Source organism: Zeugodacus cucurbitae, chromosome 3 (assembly GCF_028554725.1).
Source record: "Zeugodacus cucurbitae isolate PBARC_wt_2022May chromosome 3, idZeuCucr1.2, whole genome shotgun sequence".
Taxonomy (NCBI): Eukaryota; Metazoa; Arthropoda; class Insecta; order Diptera; family Tephritidae; genus Zeugodacus; species Zeugodacus cucurbitae.
In genome coordinates this window covers 7028522-7048672 of record NC_071668.1, presented here as the reverse complement: position 1 = coordinate 7048672, position 20151 = coordinate 7028522, and the positions used below count along the sequence as shown (strand labels likewise).

At 41.1% G+C, this 20151-nt stretch overlaps 1 protein-coding gene across 18 annotated transcripts in view; it reads left to right on the top strand.

Moving 5' to 3' along the window:
- LOC105219831 (uncharacterized) overlaps positions 1-20151 on the top strand; it is a 184947-nt gene that overhangs the window by 89884 nt on the left and 74912 nt on the right. For 12 of the 18 annotated variants that reach the window (XM_054227171.1, XM_054227172.1, XM_054227176.1 and 9 more), the window contains 5 exons: positions 853-8127; positions 9361-9675; positions 9753-11561; positions 11877-11969; positions 19247-20050. In XM_054227171.1, coding sequence (XP_054083146.1) covers positions 853-8127; positions 9361-9675; positions 9753-11561; positions 11877-11969; positions 19247-20050 — 10296 coding nt within the window. The remainder of the gene's footprint in view (positions 1-852; positions 8128-9360; positions 9676-9752; positions 11562-11876; positions 11970-19246; positions 20051-20151) is intronic. The other 6 variants (XM_054227188.1, XM_054227177.1, XM_054227189.1 and 3 more) reach the window with 4 other exon arrangements.

Sequence of the window (20151 nt, the reverse complement as noted above, 5' to 3'; positions counted from 1 at the left end):
TTCTTACCATAAAATGAAGAGAATATCATAAAATCAGAGAAGAAATATATTACTAAGGAATGATACCCGAATTGGTACGTGTGAAAGCTCAATTCACTAACAACAGCAATCGTTAGTGAAAGCTCTAGCCCAAGGTAAGCCGTAAACTATCTGTTCGTATCTCTTCTCAAAATGTTTAAAGTGTTAAAGTGCCTAAAGCTCCCTTCAGTGAAAGCTCGCTATATATAGAAAACGTTTGCTGGGAAAACTTTCAAAATTTCCAACAAATTTATACTCTAAACTTTGCTAAAACTTACACAAGCTTTTATAGAGCGCTTGCTTTTGAAGCTATCTTAACTACTATTACTCGCTTACTTTACAAGCTGCTTAGCATTTGAATTTTCAACAAATTTAAAGCTTTCTGTAGCTTTTTCATAGCTTTCGTTTCAATTTCCGTACGTCTTCTACTGCCTATTTTCACGCTATTCCTACACATACATTTATCATAGTTTATCTACATCAAACTCATTACATACATGAAATACATTGTAACCAAGTATATTTGTTCTTTGTTTAATTTTTAACTAATTTAACAACCTTCTCCCAACAACACCACCACCACCACCACCACAACCACTATGAACCAAAAACACCAATCAATACCATCACTGCAACCAACGCCTACCATCCAACTACCTTGATACCCAATCCAACCAACCAAACCAAACCAAATTGAAAATTGTAACACCACGCGAACCACCAAATCAACCGAATTTAATGTACGAATCAATACTTTTGCACCACTACGCACGTGCAACGTCAACGTCACCACACCAATTTGTTACAACGCACCTGTTTACGCGCGCACTTTAGACATCAACGAGTGTCAGGACAATCCTTGCGGTGAGAACGCGATCTGCACCGACACCGTCGGCAGCTTCGTGTGCACCTGTAAAACAGACTACACTGGAGATCCCTTCCGCGGCTGCACGGACATCGATGAGTGCACCGCGCTGGAGAAACCTTGCGGCACACATGCCATATGTGAAAATGCCGTGCCCGGTTACAATTGTAAGTGTCCACAGGGCTTCGATGGAAAACCAGACCCGAAGGTGGCCTGCGAACAGGTCGATGTGAATATACTGTGCCGCAGCAGTTTCGATTGCACCAACAATGCGGAATGTATTGAGAATCAATGTTTCTGTTTGGATGGCTTCGAACCGATCGGTTCGAGTTGTGTTGACATCGATGAATGTCGCACGCATGCGGACGCCTGTGGAGTGCACGCACAATGCATAAATACACCTGGCTCGTTTCGTTGTGATTGTGAGGCCGGCTTTGTGGGCACACCACCGCGTATCGCTTGTAAGGAACCGTGTGAGGATGTGCATTGTGGCGAACATGCTTATTGCAAACCGGATGGCAATGAGGCTTATTGTATTTGCGAAGACGGTTGGACTTTCAATCCCATGGACATCTCAGCCGGTTGTGTGGATATTGACGAGTGTGATGCGGTACATGGTCCCTTTGGCAGTTGTGGCATCAATGCGACATGTACGAACACGTTGGGCAGCTTTAGTTGCGCCTGTCCATCAGGCTTTTCCGGCGATCCGCATGCCAAATGCGTCGACGTGGATGAATGTCATGTGGGCAATAAATGTGGTGAAGGTGCGGAATGTGTGAATATGAATGGGGGCTATGCGTGTAGCTGTCCAGCCGATTCGATCGCCGATCCGGATCCCACGGTACGTTGCGTGCCGATTGTTACGTGCGCCTCGAACAACGATTGTCCCGGCAATGCGATTTGCGATACGGAAAAACGTTGTCTCTGCCCACAACCCAATATCGGCAATGATTGTCGTCATCCTTGTGAAGCGGTTAATTGCGGCGCACATGCACAATGCATGTTGGCCAATGGACAAGCGCAGTGCTTATGTGTCGAGGGTTACACGGGTAGTCCAAATACACCGGGCGGTTGTAATGATATCGACGAATGTAAGGCGAATCCATGCCAAGCGAATGCCATCTGTACGAACACAGCGGGTGGTTATCTCTGCCAGTGTCCAAGTGGCACAAGCGGTGATCCCTACCGTGAGGGCTGTACCGCAGGCAAAGTTGCCTTCACTTGCTCCGACTCAAATCCCTGTTCGCCCGGTGAAACCTGCGTCACAGACTCATATACCGGTAGCGGTGTGTGTATTTGTCGTCAAGGCTATGAACGCAATACAGAGAGTGGTCTCTGTCAGGATGTGGATGAGTGTTCACCGAGTCGTCAGAAGGCGGCTTGTGGTCTCAATGCGCTTTGTAAAAATCTACCCGGCAGTTATGAATGTAAGTGTCCACAAGGCTTTAGTGGCAATCCCTTCGTTATGTGCGAGCAATGCAAATCACCGGAATGTCAATGCCAGCCACCGTATAAGTTGGTCGGAAACAGCTGTATACTGGCCGATTGCTCAAAGGATAAGAAATGTCCCAACGGTGCTGAGTGTATTTCAATCGCTGGTGGCGTTAGCTACTGTGCTTGCCCGAAAGGCTATAAGACCGGACCCGATGGTTCGTGTGTGGATGTGAACGAATGTGTGGAGCGTGACTCGCAAGTCTGCGCTTTTGGCGCTGAATGTATTAATATACCCGGCGGTTACACTTGCGCATGCCCTGATGGCTATAACGGTGATGCTTACCATGGACTATGTGCGCCAGCGCAACGCAAATGTGCTGCCGATAAGGAATGTGGCACAAATGAGAAATGCGTACAGCCTGGCGAATGTGTCTGTCCACCACCATTCTTCTTGGATCCCTACGACAATAACAAGTGCAAGAGTCCTTGCGAACGTTTCCCTTGCGGTATCAATGCCAAGTGCACACCAACAGATCCACCACAATGTATGTGTGAACCAGGCTTCAAAGGAGATCCGCTTATGGGTTGTACCGATGAAGATGAATGTGCGCACTTGCCTTGCGCGTATGGCGCTTACTGTGTTAATAAGAAAGGCGGCTATCAATGTGTTTGCCCGAAAGGTTTCACTGGTGATCCATACAAGAGTGGTTGCATTTTGGAAACCGGCGTACCGAAGAGTAAATGCACTGCCAACGAAGACTGTGCAAGCAATTTGGCTTGTGTGGAAGGCTCTTGTGTGTCGCCATGCTCAAGTTTACTTTGCGGACCTAATGCTTTCTGCGAGACCGAAAATCATGCCGGCTGGTGTCGTTGCCGCGTCGGCTATAGCAAAGATCAGAATGGCGATTGTGTATCACAGTGTAAGGACATTATTTGCGGCGAAGGCGCACTCTGCATACCCACTTCGGAAGGACCAACCTGTAAGTGCCCACAAGGTTACTTCGGTAATCCATTCCCAGGCGGCTCCTGCTCCACGGATCAATGTAGCGCATCTCGTCCATGCGCTGAGCGTCAGGTTTGTATCAATGGACGCTGCAAGGAACGCTGTGACGGCGTGGTATGCGGTATTGGTGCCACTTGTGACAAGAATAGTGGCAAATGTGTTTGTGAACCCAACTTTATTGGCAATCCAGATCTGGTGTGTGTTCCACCCGTCAAGTATGCCGAATGTGAACCGAAGTGCGGTGAGAATGCGCACTGTGAATATGGTTTCGGAAATAGCGTATGCGCTTGCAACCCTGGCACAACGGGCAACCCCTACGAAGGCTGTGGTCCACAAAACAAGAATATTTGCGCACCCAATAGCTGCGGTACAAATGCTGAATGTCGCGCTGATGGTCAACAAATCAGTTGTATCTGTCCACAAGGATTCACTGGCAATGCCTACGTGGGCTGTCAAGATGTGGATGAGTGTGTGAACAAACCTTGTGGTCTCAATGCGGCCTGTCTCAATACACACGGCGGTTTCGAGTGTCTCTGTTTATCCGGTTTTGCTGGTGATCCATTCAGCAGTTGTCAACCCGTTGACACTGTCTTCTGTACTGATGCTGATAGATGCGAATGTAATGCACGTGTCGAATGCCCCGATGGATACACTTGTGAGGGCGGTAAGTGCAAGAATCTGTGCTCAAAGACTGCCTGTGGCCCAAGAGCTGCTTGCGATGGCGGTAAGTGTATTTGTCCACTCGGTTATATCGGTGATCCGTACGACACCAACAGTGGCTGCACCATACGTGGTCAATGTAACAACGATGCGGATTGTAAGCTCTCGGAAATTTGCTTCCAACTGGGTAAAGGTTTGCGCAAATGCGTGGATGCTTGCTCGAAGATTCAGTGTGGACCGAATGCGCTTTGCGTGTCAAACGATCATCGTTCATCTTGTATTTGCACTGATGGCTATTTCGGCAATCCGAGCAATCTACAGGTGGGATGTCAACCCGAACGAAAAGTACCGGATAATGAGGATAAATGCAAATCGGACAATGAATGTGAACCTGGCTACTCGTGCGCTCCCGACATGCACGGCACCAAAGAGTGCATCAACCGCTGCTCGAAGGTCGTTTGTGGCACGAATGAAGTGTGCAATATCGATGCGAATGGACATGCACTCTGCAACTGTGCAGATAGCTTCGTTTGGAATCCCGTTACTTCATCTTGCGAAAAGCCTTCACTGCCTGATTGTACCAGCGATACGGACTGTCCAGCTGCTTCCGCTTGCAGACCCGATGTTGTCGGTGTACTCAAATGTGTTTCCATCTGTGATGAATTTACATGTCCAGCCAATTCGGTTTGTGTAGCACGTAATCACCAAGGACGCTGTGATTGTCTTGCCGGTTATGTTGGTAATCCCAACGATCGAAATGGCTGCCAGCCTGTGACGAAGAATCAATGTCGCACCAATGCTGAATGCGCCGAATCGGAAGCATGTGTAAAATATGGACCAAGTGAGAGTCTCACTTGCCGACCAGCTTGTGAAAGCGTTAAATGCGGTCCACGTGCAGTATGCATCACCAATAATCACATCGCTCAATGCCAATGCCCACCAGGCCCGTATGCCGGAGATCCAAATGATCCATTCAATGGTTGCCAGAGCGTACCTTGTGTTTACAATCATGACTGCCCACCAACAAAAATGTGCAACCGTATGACACATACTTGCTACGATGTTTGCGATGAAGAATCCTGCGGCGAGAACGCCATTTGTATTGCTGAAGATCATCGCGCTGTGTGTCAATGTCCACCCGGCTTTAAAGGAAATCCCATGCCTGAAGTGGAATGTACTAAAGTTAGCGGCTGCCAACCCGGCACATGCCATCATTCCGCCATTTGTGAGGTCACACCCACGGGACCAATGTGTCGCTGTCCTGAAAATTTCATTGGCGAACCCGAAACAACCGGTTGTCGTCCAAGTGGTCAATGTCCAAATGGCGATGCCGATTGTCCAGCGAATACCATTTGCGCTGGTGGCCGTTGCATTGACCCTTGTGAAAACGCCTGTGGTCAGAACTCCGAATGTAAGGTGGTTAATCGCAAACCAGTTTGTAGCTGTCCATTGAAATTCCAACAAAACGGCGAATCACCAAAGGAAGGTTGTGTACGTTCAGTATCCAGATGTAAGTCTGACATTGACTGCGGTGGCGAAATTTGCTACAATGGACAATGTCGCGTTGCTTGCCGTAATGAGAACGACTGTTCTGTCGGCGAAAAATGCTTAAGTAATGTTTGTGTGATACCTTGCTTGGACCATAGTCAATGTACGTCGGGTTTGGCCTGCTTGGATGGCCTCTGCGTCATTGGCTGTCGCAGCAATAAGGATTGTCCATCAGATCAGTCGTGTATCAACAACAAATGTGCCGATCCTTGCAAGACAAGCGGTATCTGTGGACCCAATGCGCTCTGCAGCATCGACAAACATCTCACCCAATGCACATGTCCCGAAGGATTCGAAGGTAATCCCACGCCCGATCAAGGTTGCGTACGCGTACCGGCACCATGTTTGGCTACCAATCAATGTCCCAGCAGTCATATGTGTATCGGCAATCAATGTAATTTGCCATGTCAAAAGACAACCGCTTGTGCTATCGGCGAACGCTGTTACCAAAATGTTTGTCGTAAAGTTTGTTACACGAGCAACAACTGTTTGCCTGGCGAAATTTGTAACAATGATGGTACTTGCCAACCTGGCTGTGACTCCGACGCTGATTGTCCACCTACAGAACTCTGTCTCACCGGTAAATGTAAATGCGCTTCCGGCTTTATTGGTACACCATTCGGTTGCTCAGATATTGATGAATGTACTGAGGAACCTTGTCATCCCACAGCGCGTTGCGAGAACCTCCCTGGTTCTTATCGCTGTATTTGCCCCGAAGGCACAGTGGGCGATGGCCTAACCCAACAGGGTTGCATTAAACCAAAGGAATGCTATAAGGATGACGATTGCGCAAACAATCTAGCCTGTGTTAACGATAAGTGTACAGAGCCCTGCACCAACACCACCTGTGGACCGAATGCACTTTGCAATGCTGAAAATCATCAAGCCGCTTGCTATTGCCCACCCGGTCATTTGGGTGATGCCAGCGAGCATACAGTCGGCTGTTTCAAGGTCGAATGTATCGTCAATGAGGACTGTGCCAACGATAAGGCTTGCGATAGCGAAACAAATCGTTGCATTAAACCATGCGATCTTATTTCATGCGGTAAAGGTAGCTGTAGCGTTGCCAATCATCAAGCGTTATGTACTTGCCACGAAGGTTATCAGCTTGCCAATAATATCTGCGAAGATATCAACGAATGTCTCTCTCAACCGTGCCACAGCACTGCTTTCTGTGAAAATCAACCGGGCACATACCAATGTCAGTGTCCCGAAGGTTTGATAGGCGATCCAGTTAATGTGGGTTGTCGCGATCCCAACGAATGTCTTACCGACTCTGACTGCCCATCAAGCGCAAGTTGCCAAAATGCGCGCTGTCGTAGCCCATGTGAACGTGAGAATGTCTGCGGTCGTAATGCCACCTGTTTGGCGCAATCACACAACGCCATTTGCGCCTGCCCACCCAATTCACGCGGTGATCCATCCATTGAATGTGTCTACATCGAATGCTCCGAGAATGAGGACTGCGCCAATGAGAAGGCGTGCTTGGACTCGAAATGTGTTGATCCCTGCGGACTACCGAATGTTTGTGGAACTAACGCACGTTGCACAGCGCAAAACCATATCGGTGTTTGCACATGTGAAAGTGGTACAACCGGCGATGCACAGCTCGGCTGTGTTGCGCTGCAATACTGTAACACCGATAGTCAATGTGCCTCAGGCACAATATGTACCAACGGCATCTGCGCTTCGCTCTGTACTTCCGTGCGTGATTGCATCTCAGACCAACTGTGCATTCAAGGCGTTTGCCAGCCCACATGTCGTTCGAACTCTTCATGCCCCGAATTCCAGTATTGTCACAACAGCATTTGCACGAAGGAGGTGCTTTGCCGCAACGACGACGATTGTGATGTGAACGAGAGCTGCGTACTGGATAGCTACGGACGCGCTTCGTGCGAGAATGTTTGCTTGGGACGCGCTATTTGCGGACGCAATGCTGAGTGCATAGCACGTAGCCACTCGCCCGATTGCGAATGTAAGGAAGGATTCTTCGGTGATCCGAAGAGTGGTTGTCGCAAGATTGAATGTTCCACGGACGCAGAGTGCTCCAACGATAAGACCTGTGATGATCATATGTGCAAGATAGCTTGCCTGATTGGCGAACCGTGTGGCGAGAATGCGTTATGTACCACAGAGAATCATAAACAGGTGTGTCACTGTCAACCTGGTTTTACTGGTGATCCGCGTGTACGTTGTGACGTTGTCGACTTTTGTAAGGATGCGCCATGCGGCCCCGGCGCACGTTGCCGCAATTCGCGTGGTTCATTTAAATGTACTTGTCCTCCTGGTTTGGTTGGTGATCCCTACAATGAAGGTTGTCGCACCGCGGTGGAGTGTGAAACTAGCGAAGATTGTCCCCCGCATGCTGAATGCACCAAAATTAACGGTATATCCAAATGTCAAGATGTTTGTGCAAATGTTAAATGTGGCACGAATGCCGAATGTATACCTAAGGGTCATCAAGCTCATTGTGCATGTCGTAATGGTTACGACGGTAATCCCGCTGATCGGATTGCCGGCTGTAAGCCACTACCCGTACCATGTCAAATGACCAGCGACTGCCCGACCAATACCTACTGTTCGGAAAGTATTTGTAAACGTAAGTACTAACATGAAAAGGTACCAAAACAAGAATACACCCAACAACAACATAAAGAATGAGTTAATTTACGCTAATAATAACGGTACGGTTTAGTTTTTTTGAAAAATAAATAATAAAAGCTAAACAACAAAAATAATATCCTAGAGCTAACTTCGTAGTTATCTTAGTACACAACCTACTACCCTACTCACAAATAAAATGATACGCACATGGGTCCGTGTAATGCCTAAAAACTTTGTGTTTATGTGTGCAGAATATGTGAAGGCTACTGACACGCCTATAACCTAAAATAGTTTAGACCCTGGTGTAGTTATATCTAATACATTCTGAGACTTAACAAGCAAGAAGTATTTTAGGGAAACCTATTTGGAAACAGGTATTAATATGATGTATTGAACAACTCGCGAAGATTAATCCCAGATTAATCGGACTTCTAAGACGTGTGTCTTAAGGAATTAGAGAAATGTAGAACTTTGGAAAACTAACACAATGCTAAAAACAACCCTTTATAGTACCTGAAAACTCTAATAGGTTGAGAAATTCGACTTTTGATATCCAAGAAAGATCACTACTTCAGTTTTGAAGGTAATAGTCACCATAACATATTCCCAGAACCGAAAAGTTAAAAACTTTTTACACATAGAATTCCAAATTGTAGTTTCGCGATAAGAACGTTTATAACAGCCGTCAGACTTTTGTAAAATTCGTACTAATATTCCAGAGAGAGATCCCATATTACAGTAGCAGTCATTGAACCACAGAAAATATCAAGTCTCCCCTCAAAATACTGGATTGGAAGTTAACTAAGTTATACAGTTAATATAGACCTGAAATCATCTCAAATAGTGATATTATAACGTCCTCGAGCTCAAAACTGTGTGGCTCTTAAATCATTTTAGTTATAATTTGCCGAAAATGTGTTAATCTTGCTTGTGACCCGAACTGAGATCTTAGTACAATTTCCGACAAGCTTACGAGTCTACAGCGTAAGAGGATATAATTTCAAATACAATTAGTAGAGTAAAGTTAAGATAGAAATCTAAAAATTTAGCTGTAACAGCTGAGGGCAACCTAAGATTCGGACCGTGTAACACAGACAGAGTTAAAACAATAAACGAAATAACCTGAAAACATGACTCAACGACGTACCGCTCCAGTACATAACGACTACACTTGGTTTCTAAGCATTAAACGAAGATCCGCTAACCTTGTAACCCCACTATTTTACAGCTGCCTGCATACTCGATACCGAATGTGGCGCAACGGAAGTATGTCAAGGTGGCCAATGTGTGAATCCCTGCCTGCAGGCGCAAGCTTGCGGCATGAATGCTGAATGCCACATACAAACACACTACAAACAATGCTCCTGCCCAGCTGGTTTCACCGGCAATGCGGACGTGGAATGTGTACGCATACCGGTGGCCTGTAATAGTGATGTGGAATGCCGTGAAGGCTATAATTGTCACGACTCGATGTGTCAGCCCGCTTGTCAAAGCGATCAAGATTGCGCCTTGAATGAGAAGTGTCTACGCGGCAGCTGTATGCGTAAGTATCCGTGACAAATTGAGACGCTTTCAAATCTAGTGATAACACAAATTCCACATTTTTCTCTCTAATTGCAGTGACCTGTCGCGTGGACAACGATTGCTTCCTGGGACATGTTTGTCTACATAATAAATGCGTTTACGGTTGTCGTACCGACGATGATTGTAGCGCATCCGAATCCTGCCGTCACGATAAGTGTACCAATCCTTGCCTGGATAATCCTTGTGGTCCCAACGCTGCCTGCTCTGTATCCAATCATCGTGCTATTTGTAGCTGTCTGGATGGTATGGTACCGAATCCCACACCGCAGGTCGGCTGTGTACGTAGTCCGCCACTCGATTGTAATGAGAATCGTGATTGTGCCAATGGTTTGGCTTGCTTCGAGTTTGCCTGTCGTCCGCTGTGTGCTGATGACGCCGGTTGTCTTACTAATGAACGTTGTCAAGGTGGCATTTGCAAGCCGCTTTGTCGACGTGACGATGATTGTCGCGGCAGCGAAGTTTGTTTGGGACTAAGCTGTGTAGCTGGTTGCCGCTCGGATCAGGGTTGCCCACACGATCTATCATGTGTCAATCAACAGTGTATCAATCCGTGCGCTGAACCCGCTGCATGTGGCACCAACGCTGAATGTTTGGTGATTGACCATCGTAAGCAATGCACATGCCCACAGGGTCTTATTGGCAATGCAGAGGTGTCATGCAAAGCGCCGCGTACCGCTTGTACGAGCAACGAGGACTGCGATGGCAATCAACTCTGTTATGGAGGTAGCTGTCAAGGTAAATGCCGTAATGATCAGAATTGTTTGGCCGATGAGCGTTGCATGCGCGGTACATGCCGCACCGTTTGTAATACGGATTCCGCTTGCGCACAAGGACAGATTTGCGAGAACCGCGTCTGTCAAATTGGTTGCCGCAATGATCTCACCTGCCCCAGCAGTGAAGCGTGCGTCAACAAGAAGTGCAAAAATCCCTGCGACACACCCGGTCAGTGTGGTCAATGCGCCAATTGCTTGGTGGTCAACCATGGTGTACAGTGCAGCTGTCCGAATGGCTTCCTTGGCGATGGACTTAGCGGCTGTCAACAACCACCACAGCGCTGCAACCCCAACTGTCAGTGTGATGAAACGAACACGTACTGCGCCGACGCCTGTGCACGCACTGAAGACTGCGCTTGCGGACAAGTCTGCACGCGTGGTAAATGTCGTCAAAAGTGTGGCGGCGGACGTAATTGCCCACTCGGTCAACTCTGCGAACGCGGCACTTGCCTCGCCGGCTGCAAAGCCAACTCCGATTGTCCCACCGATCAAAGCTGCCTCAATGGTAAATGCGCCGATCCATGCGCAAATAAGTCAGCCTGCGGCCGCAATGCACTGTGCACTGTCTCCGATCATCGCATGCTTTGCTACTGCCCCGACGGTTATGAAGGTGAACCCAGCACGGAATGCATACAATTTGAATGTGCACAAGATAACGACTGTGAAGCGAACAAACGTTGTGATGCGGGTAAATGTCGCAATCCGTGCCTGGAATATGGCGCGTGTGGTATTAATGCGCAATGCCGCGTGGTGGATCGTAAGCCACAATGCTCTTGCCCACCCGATTACTTTGGCACACCGGAAACCGAGTGTCGCCCACTGGATGGCGGTTGCGCGAATCATCCGTGCGGCGCTAATTCCAAATGCACTGAGGTGCCTGGCGGTTATGAGTGCGCCTGCATGGACGGTTGTATGGGTGATGCGCACAAGGGTTGCGTCTGCGAGGGACATCTGGTGAATGCGTGCGCTGAACAACCGTGTGGACAAAATGCCGCTTGCCGCGTCTTGGATCACAATGAGGCGCAATGTTATTGCCCCGAGGAATTCCCCTTCGGCGATGCCTATGTTGAATGTGAGTATAAGGGTGGGCGCGCAAAGTGGATTAAGGTTTTAGGAACGGCGAGCTTTCTTGAGTATAAAGCTACGTAACGATTTCCATTTTTTTAGTATACTGCCATTTTTTTGTAAGTAGAGTTCACGATAATGAATTTGCGCCTGCATGTAAGCAATATTTGTTTGAAAATCCACCAATTCGCTTAAATGTAGGCTTCTTTTGTATGAACAAATTAATTTTTAATGTATTTCAACAATTTTTCATTATTTTTATCATTATTATACTTTTCTTCACTTCAATTAATACTTTTCTTATTTTTTAAACGCCGTAAAGGTTACTTAACTCCACCACAAGAGGACTGTCGCACACAGGGTTGCATTACTGGTGAATGTGTGCGCCAAGGAGTCGACTACGTGTGCCGTCACGGTAAGTACCGCTACTTCTTCTTACTTTAAAACATGTAATTTCGAATAATGATAAACCAATAACCAGAAAAGTTTAGTGAGTCTAGTTGAATATTTTTTTTCAGTTGCAGATTTTTTAGTTTAGCCTCACTTTATTTTTTTGTTTAATTTTTTTAGTGCAAATTAAAAATATTGAGTCTTGAGTCTAATACCACAAAAAAAATAAAAATAATTTATTAATTTTGTGCGTAACAATTGTTTGCGTTGGAATTTATGTTTTCTAATGCAACATGATAATATTGCAGCATTTGAATATTTAATAAAAATTAATTAACCCCAAATTATGCAAATGTTACGAATAGTTTAACAATTGTTTTTAATAATTAAAAACTTAAATAATTAATAATAATACACTTAAGTAATTTGCAACAATTTATAATTTTAAATAATTTTAATAATTATTTGTCGAATTTGATTTGAGTTTAACCTTTGACACAGCAACAAGTAAACAAATACACAATTTTGCGGTTAACAGTTGTTATTAAGCAAATAATTTCTCACAGTGTAGTGTGTGTAAATACAAATTTAAACATTGAGTCTTAAATAAATACCAAATTTAGTTAATGGGGTTTTTGAGTCATTTTTAACGTTTCACACGCACACACACACACCTACACCTACAAAACATAAACAAAAACAATTACAGCACACATATTGTGTTCAGTGTAAGGCAAAGATAAAAAATTAAAAAAAAAAAAAAATTGAAAAATAAAAAAAATAGACTTTTTGAGATAAAAATATGCACTCAGCGAAATATTTTGCAGTATTAATATTTTTTAAGCATTTTTTTTAATAAAAAAAGTGCATATTTTTTATAGGTTAGGTCCGCAACTTTTTTTATTTTTATTTCCTTTAATTTGCATTTAATTTTTTTATTTTATATTTTTTATTTGACTTTTTTACCACTTTTTGTTTATTATATTAGCCAATTTTTCTAAGCAATCCATCCCTTATAGTGCATTTAAACTATACGTACGACCAATATGTATATGCTCATATGCATGTGTTTCAAGTGAGATTACTATATAAACATATATATACAAAAAAAAACTATATATATACCGTACGCTTGAAAATCCAAATTTATAAAAATCAAAAATCAAAAAGCAAAATTTTTAACGCATATGGAAGTTCGTGGAATGTCGCTGTCGCTATCGCGGTATCCCAATCTGTGCCTACAGACATGTAACACATACTATATATAAATATACTATTTATAATTGCATACAACATAAGTACTCGTTTAACAATCACATATGTATTGGTACAAACAACAAAAAACAAAACAACAAAAAACATACTTACATCGTTTTTTGAGCTAAAAAATAATAATACCAATTCAGTAGGCCTCTAACTCCAAAACAGCTACAAGTAGTTGAACATATGCTACAAATACATAAGACATACATCATTTTTTTTTTGCAATGAAACGTAATGAAAATCAGTTATACTTTACCAAACAAACATATATACACTTACATAAACATACCTTACATACAAACATCCTTAAAAACTTATCCCGAAACACCTAAAACACCATCCATAAGCATCCCAAAACCAAAAAAACAACCATGCTACAACACATACATACACCATTTTCGAAGTAAAATAAGCGCGCTACATTGAAAAGTAGCAAAATTTATATTTAAGTAGTTATTTTGAAATCATTCTCGAAGAAACCACAAAAATATCTACACATTTACTTTCATTGGGTACAAATCATACCAAAAAAAAATCAAATTATACTCAGTACATATCAAAAATAATGTCATATTAGTATGCCATTGAGCTTTTTAGAGCTTTCAGCTTCAAAAGCTTTCGTTGGAAGTTTTAATTCAAGCTTTTTAGAGTTTATGGTTACAAAAGTTGTGGTAGATTATTTATAGAAATACTTTGTGTACTAAAATTAAATGACCACCAACTTGAAATTTTGAGCTTTTTTCTTTCTTCTACAAAAAGTTGATATATAGACAGCGTACATATATGTATGTACTTATAATGTAATGAAATAGTTGGAAAAAATAACTATATATCGCTTTGAGTTTAAAAAAATAGTTTATGAGAGCTTAAAAGCTTTCAATGTGAGCTTATTTTTTTCGCCTCTTCGGGTATTTAATCGATTATGTTCAAAAGTTTACTGAACTATGCATGTTCGTAAGAATCAAAACATTAAAATGATAATTACATATTCGATAAAGCTTTTCGAAACTTTTTCGGAGCTTTTTTTTTATAATGAAGCTCTATGGAACATCATTGAATTGAGAGTTTGAGCTTAAGAACCTTTATCTATGCTCATATTAGTTTTATAACAATTTCTTGAAGCTTTTACACGAGCCTTATAGAGCTTTCGTGCAGTAAAAGATCAAATTCATGTCATAAAGTGAAAGCTCAGGGAATAGAGCTTTTAAAATATCATAATTTCTTTGTATAATTATGATTATTCCGAACTATGAATGATTTTGACGTTGAAAATATAATTATTTTTGAAGTATTCCATAAAAAAACAATAAAAATAATAATAACTGTTTATATATTTTTATAAATATATATAAAATGTATCTAATCTGATGATTTATATACATAAATAACGTTCATTAATATAACTTTTTGCCGTTGTAACAAATACACCCCACTATAACCCTTGTCCTAGTTACCATTATAATCGATTCCTAACCACTACCGTCCGCTCCCTATTTATTAATTTTACACTTATATAACAATTTAATGCAAAATTAAAGACTTAATTGCTCTACAAATAACCAAGTAAACAGTTGTGCGCAAAATTGTAGCGAAATTAATAGCAGCATTAGTCGCAGCAGCAGCAACAACTACAACAACAATACCAAATTGAGCTAATACTAAAAATCTAACACCAAAGCAAAAATTCAAAAGCAGCACAAACACACATACACAAAATACCGGATCAAGCGCCGCGATAGCGATAAGTAAAGCCAACAAAACAACAAATACGTGTAGCAAATTGGCAAAAGCAATACACAAAAAAGCAAAAGAGAAAACGAAATATAAATGAAATGTTCGAAAGAAAACTGCGAAAATGAAATTTTTAAGCAAAAATGACACCGACACACAAACACACGCACACGCATACACGAACACAAAAAGACACAGTACCATTTACTGGTGACCGCTGTGTACCCACAACCACGCCTCCCTTTGTCAACGCGTTCCCCCCAAACCAACATCCATGTGCTCCTATGCTTAAGCGAACAATACCAACGCCCCCACGCCCTTTTAGTTACCCCTCTGTCGAGTTAAATGTTGAGTTTAAATCTAATATAGCAGCCTAGCGTTAATTAACAGTGCAAATACAACTACAAAACCAAATTTATATTAGTCCTGATAATTATAATTTAATATACTTACATACATACAAATACTTTTTTTGATATTCGAAAACGTTTATATGCCGTTTAGTCTCAGATTGGGAACTGTGGACGGGACAATTCTCACATGGTTCACATATGCCAGCAAAGAAATATCATAATTATCATATTTTAACATACTTATTTTTTTCGAGTTTAAAATTTCGAATTTTCGAATTTCGAAGTTTCGAATATTTAAATTTCGAATTTTCGAAGTTGCAATATTTCGAATTTTCGAAAATTATCATTTGAATGCTGAACACCATAAAACAAAAATAAAATATTTTTTTAACACATTACATAACAATTACTTGGAGTTAATACCCTCATAAACATGTTTTTTTTTTTTCAATACAATGCGTACTCACACCACCAAACCAGTGCGCGCTGACGCCTAAAAGTCGGCCTTTTGTACAGAAAATAAGAAAAACCAAAACAAAATGAAACACTCATTCACTAATCGCTCCACTATATCTCTCTCACACTCTTTCACGCTCTCATACTCTCTCAGCTCGTACTCTCTACAACTATCACAAATTTATTTTATTTAAATATTGGCATTTTAGTTTTTTATAAGCAATATACAACAACAATAAAACAATGTAAAAATTTATGCAGCAAAAATTAAAAAAAAACCAAAAAAAATATAGTAATTATAATAAGTAATGCATAGGGTCCCGCAATGCAGCCAGCTGTAACTAAATTCACTAACCCAAACGATATTTTTTGGTAATTTGCATTAGTCAGTAAGTTGTAAATATGTCTAAACCGAAGTGTACTGTTCTTTTGGCAGTGAGCTAATACTAACACCTGTAAATATTCTAATATGCTGTGTTGTTGCACACACACAAACACACAGTTGTATATTTCGAAGAGTATTAAAAAAAAAGAAATATGTACAAATTAATTGCATACTTTGGTGTGCGAAATTTTACGTTTTGTATAAATTAGTTTTGGTATTTTAATAGTATTTTTTTAATAAATATTTTTTTTTTATTTTTTGCTAATTTTGTAAATTAAAATTGTATAACCGTATGTAAAAAGCCTATATATAATATAAATACGAAAACTTCCTTCATAATTTCCCTTTTATACATATTTTTTAAATTAATAAACATTTTGCTTTGAAAAAACCTAAACACACATACATAGAAAAAGGTTTCTAAAGTATCCCGTATAGGTGTACATCATAGGGCAGAGCGCATGTGTTGGATGTCGTACGAATTTTCAACAAAAAAAAAAAAATAACATAAATTGCTTGAAAAATATATATTTTTGTGAAGGTTTTGAATGCTATGATTTTTTTTCGAAAAGCAAATATTGGCGCATATTCGAAAAGTACCCGCATTTTTCGAAATAAAAAATTTTCAGATATTCGAAATTAACTTTTAATATTTTTCGAAAATCCTAATTTTTAAAGAGTTTCTAGGGTCAAAATTTCTCAGAAATATCAATGTTGGTCGGGGGTAAGCCGATTTTTTTGAAACTTAGCATAACTTTAGTGTTAGGTAAGAGGTGTTTGTGGGCCAAAGGGTTTTTAAAAATTTTCAAAAATTTAGAACTTACAGGGTTTTTAATTTTTAAGTCAGAGTTTTTTTAAATTACGATAAACTTAACAGGTTTTAATGGATACTAACTTTTATTTTGTGGACAACTTTCAAAATTTAAAATTTCGATAAAACGAAATGATACGAAAATGTATATATAAAATTTCTTGCAATATTCTAAATATTCAAATTTACATTTTATTATATCACAAACTCTCTTAGTATATATCCGAATTATTTTCGAATTTCATTTTTTCATAAAAATCTTCAAAAATTCTCAAAATTATTTTCGTAGCCATTGAAAATGGTATTACTTCATATAAAAATATTTCCGATTCTGAAATAATAATGCGGATTCTATTCAAATTACGAAAGTTCGAAACAAAACTCTCCAAAATTCGGATAATTCTCCAAAAATTTCAAAATCTCTCCAAAATTCAGAAAACTCTACAAACATTAATATGTTTGAATCTGTGGAAACCTTCATTTCGTAGTTGCCCAAAACTCATATTTAGCCAAACATTTTCTCAAGTAAAAACAGAAAATGTTGCCCAAAGTTGAAACAGGTGGCAACTTTAATTTCAAAACCAATTTTTGTGATTGCCAAAGCTCATAATTAACCAAAAAAGGCATGATTCTGTAGCAAGAAAAGTAAAATTATATTATGAATTTACTTTTCTAACAGGTGGCAACTCTCATTAAAATTTAAAAAATTTAAATATTTTTATCCAACAAAAAAAAATTTATAAAATTCAATTTTTTTTTTCATATAAAACATTAATAGACAAATCACTGTACCGAATATGCGCCAAGAAAGCTTGCAATTGACTATAAATAAAAATTAACAAAATTTCGCTAAAAAAAATTAATAAAATTCACAACTAAACAAACGCGTTATGGGCAAAATAAAATAAAAAATAATAATAAAAATTGTACGTTTCATTCACTCAAATAACAAAACATAAACAAAAAAATAACTCGCTTGTAACCAACTCTAACAAAACAGAAATTAAACAACAACAAGCAAAAACCACAAGTCACAAACAGCAAAACACTTTTGCTGTGTTCTTGAAAATGTGAGATGTCTCCCCTTCACAGTTCTCCATACATTTGATTTTGACACGAGCTGTTTGTAGAAAAAAAAAACAACAGCTATATTTTACAAAACAAATTATTTTTCATGAATTGGCACAATCTTTTTTCGAAAAGAAAAATGAAAACTAATAAATACCCCACACAGTATTTAACAATAACCATTTTCCAACACTTTAAATTTACAAAAATATAAACTTAAAATTATTATAATTTTTTAAAAACCTATAGTTTTCGAAATATGGTTTCGAAATTACGCACAAATTTTGGCATAGCATTTCTAATATCACAAGCTAACCGCAATGTTAAACGTATAAATCCCCTTCAAAATATCCAACAACACTTGTTAACCTCCAAGCATAAACAATCCAATACAGAACCACACTAATCCTCCCCCAACCCACACAGTACCAACCAGCAAGCGAACACAGTACCAATCCACTCACTGACAAACCAAATATAGTTTTTAAATGTCACCAAAATCCCCAGAACAACAGGAAACCGCCGAATAAAAAGTCTACCAAATATAAAGTCTCGGCGACACTGTTTCCCAAAACCCACACGAAAACACACACCGTACCTGTTTGAACACTAAGCGTAGGGTTAGTTTAAGTTTATCACATAAGTAACGCAATTATTTTACCCACAAAATTCCCTCCCACACTATTTCCCCCGTAGGCGTACACTCAACTACACTATAGCTGTCCCGCTCGCACCATTTCCGTTTACTAGTGAGCGCGCTGACTCACTGCTTTCTCTACTGCTCGATTTGGCTGTCAACTGCATGTGCTAGCGTAGCAAAAAAAGTCAAAATTCTCTCTCTCTCTCAAAAACTCTCTCGCTCCCACAGAGTGCATGCATATTTTCACTCAACTCCCTTGTCAAAACTATACCGAACGCTCTGTCTTTCACTCGTACGCGCTTTCTATTTGTGCACACAGGCTTTTTACAGTGAAAGCTTATTTAAAATGCCTAAATCTCGCTCGAAGTCGCTTGACGAGAGTACTACCATCACGCCTACTTTTTGTTACCGTTAAAACCTCCCACCCACAAATCATGTATATGCACTCGTGTAAGTTGAAAAGTATAAAAAAAATGTGAAAACAAAACGATTTTTTTACAACAAAGCAAATCACTAGCAACCACAAATCAAACCCGTCTCTCTATCTCACGATCTCACTCTCTCTCTCTTTCGGCCACTTGAAATTCCATTTTAGACACCGAACAATGTACATCAGACGTCGAATGTCCCAGTGAGAAATCATGCCTGCAAGGACACTGCGTTGATCCTTGTTCGGTGCGTGGCGTTTGTGGCGCAAATGCGCTGTGCAAGAGCGTACTACACCGACCGCGTTGCTCCTGCCCCAGTTGTTATATCGGACGACCCGAGGTCGAATGCAAACCAGATCCCAAGTGCACCGACGACACGGCGATACAACCGCGCGACCCACAACAGCAAATACCCTGCACACAGGACAACGATTGTCCGGACACGCTGCAGTGCAGTCACTATGGCCAATGTACCGATCCATGCCAGAATCCGCTATTCATATGCGGCGGCAGCAAGAAGTGTGAGACACGCCGTCACCAACCGGTGTGCGTGTGCAAATCCGGCTTCATTGTTAATGAGTACGGCGAACTGACGTGTGCGCCCGAGAAACGTGAATGCTATCGCGATGACGACTGCGCCTCGAATATGGCCTGCAGTGAAGGCAAGTGTCGCAGTCCGTGCGTTGTGCCGGTGGGTCGTCAACCCATTTGTGCTGAGAATAAATCTTGCGAGGTGCAGGATCACAAGCCCGTGTGTATTTGTATGAAGGATTGTCAGCCGTCTATATCGATTTGTCTGCGCGATGCGGGCTGTCCGTCGGGATTGGCGTGCCGCTCGTATCAGTGCGTCAATCCGTGCGACTTTGCAACGTGCGCGCCCAACTCGCCATGCATCGTCGAGGATCACAAGCCGATATGTAAATTCTGCCCGCCCGGATTTATAGCCGATGCCAAGAATGGATGTCAAAAAGGTAAAGCATACGTCTAGAGTTGTATAAGTGTGAAAACCAAAAACAAAAAAACTACTACTACCAAAATTCAGAAACAAAAATGTTAAAGTAAAAAACAAAAG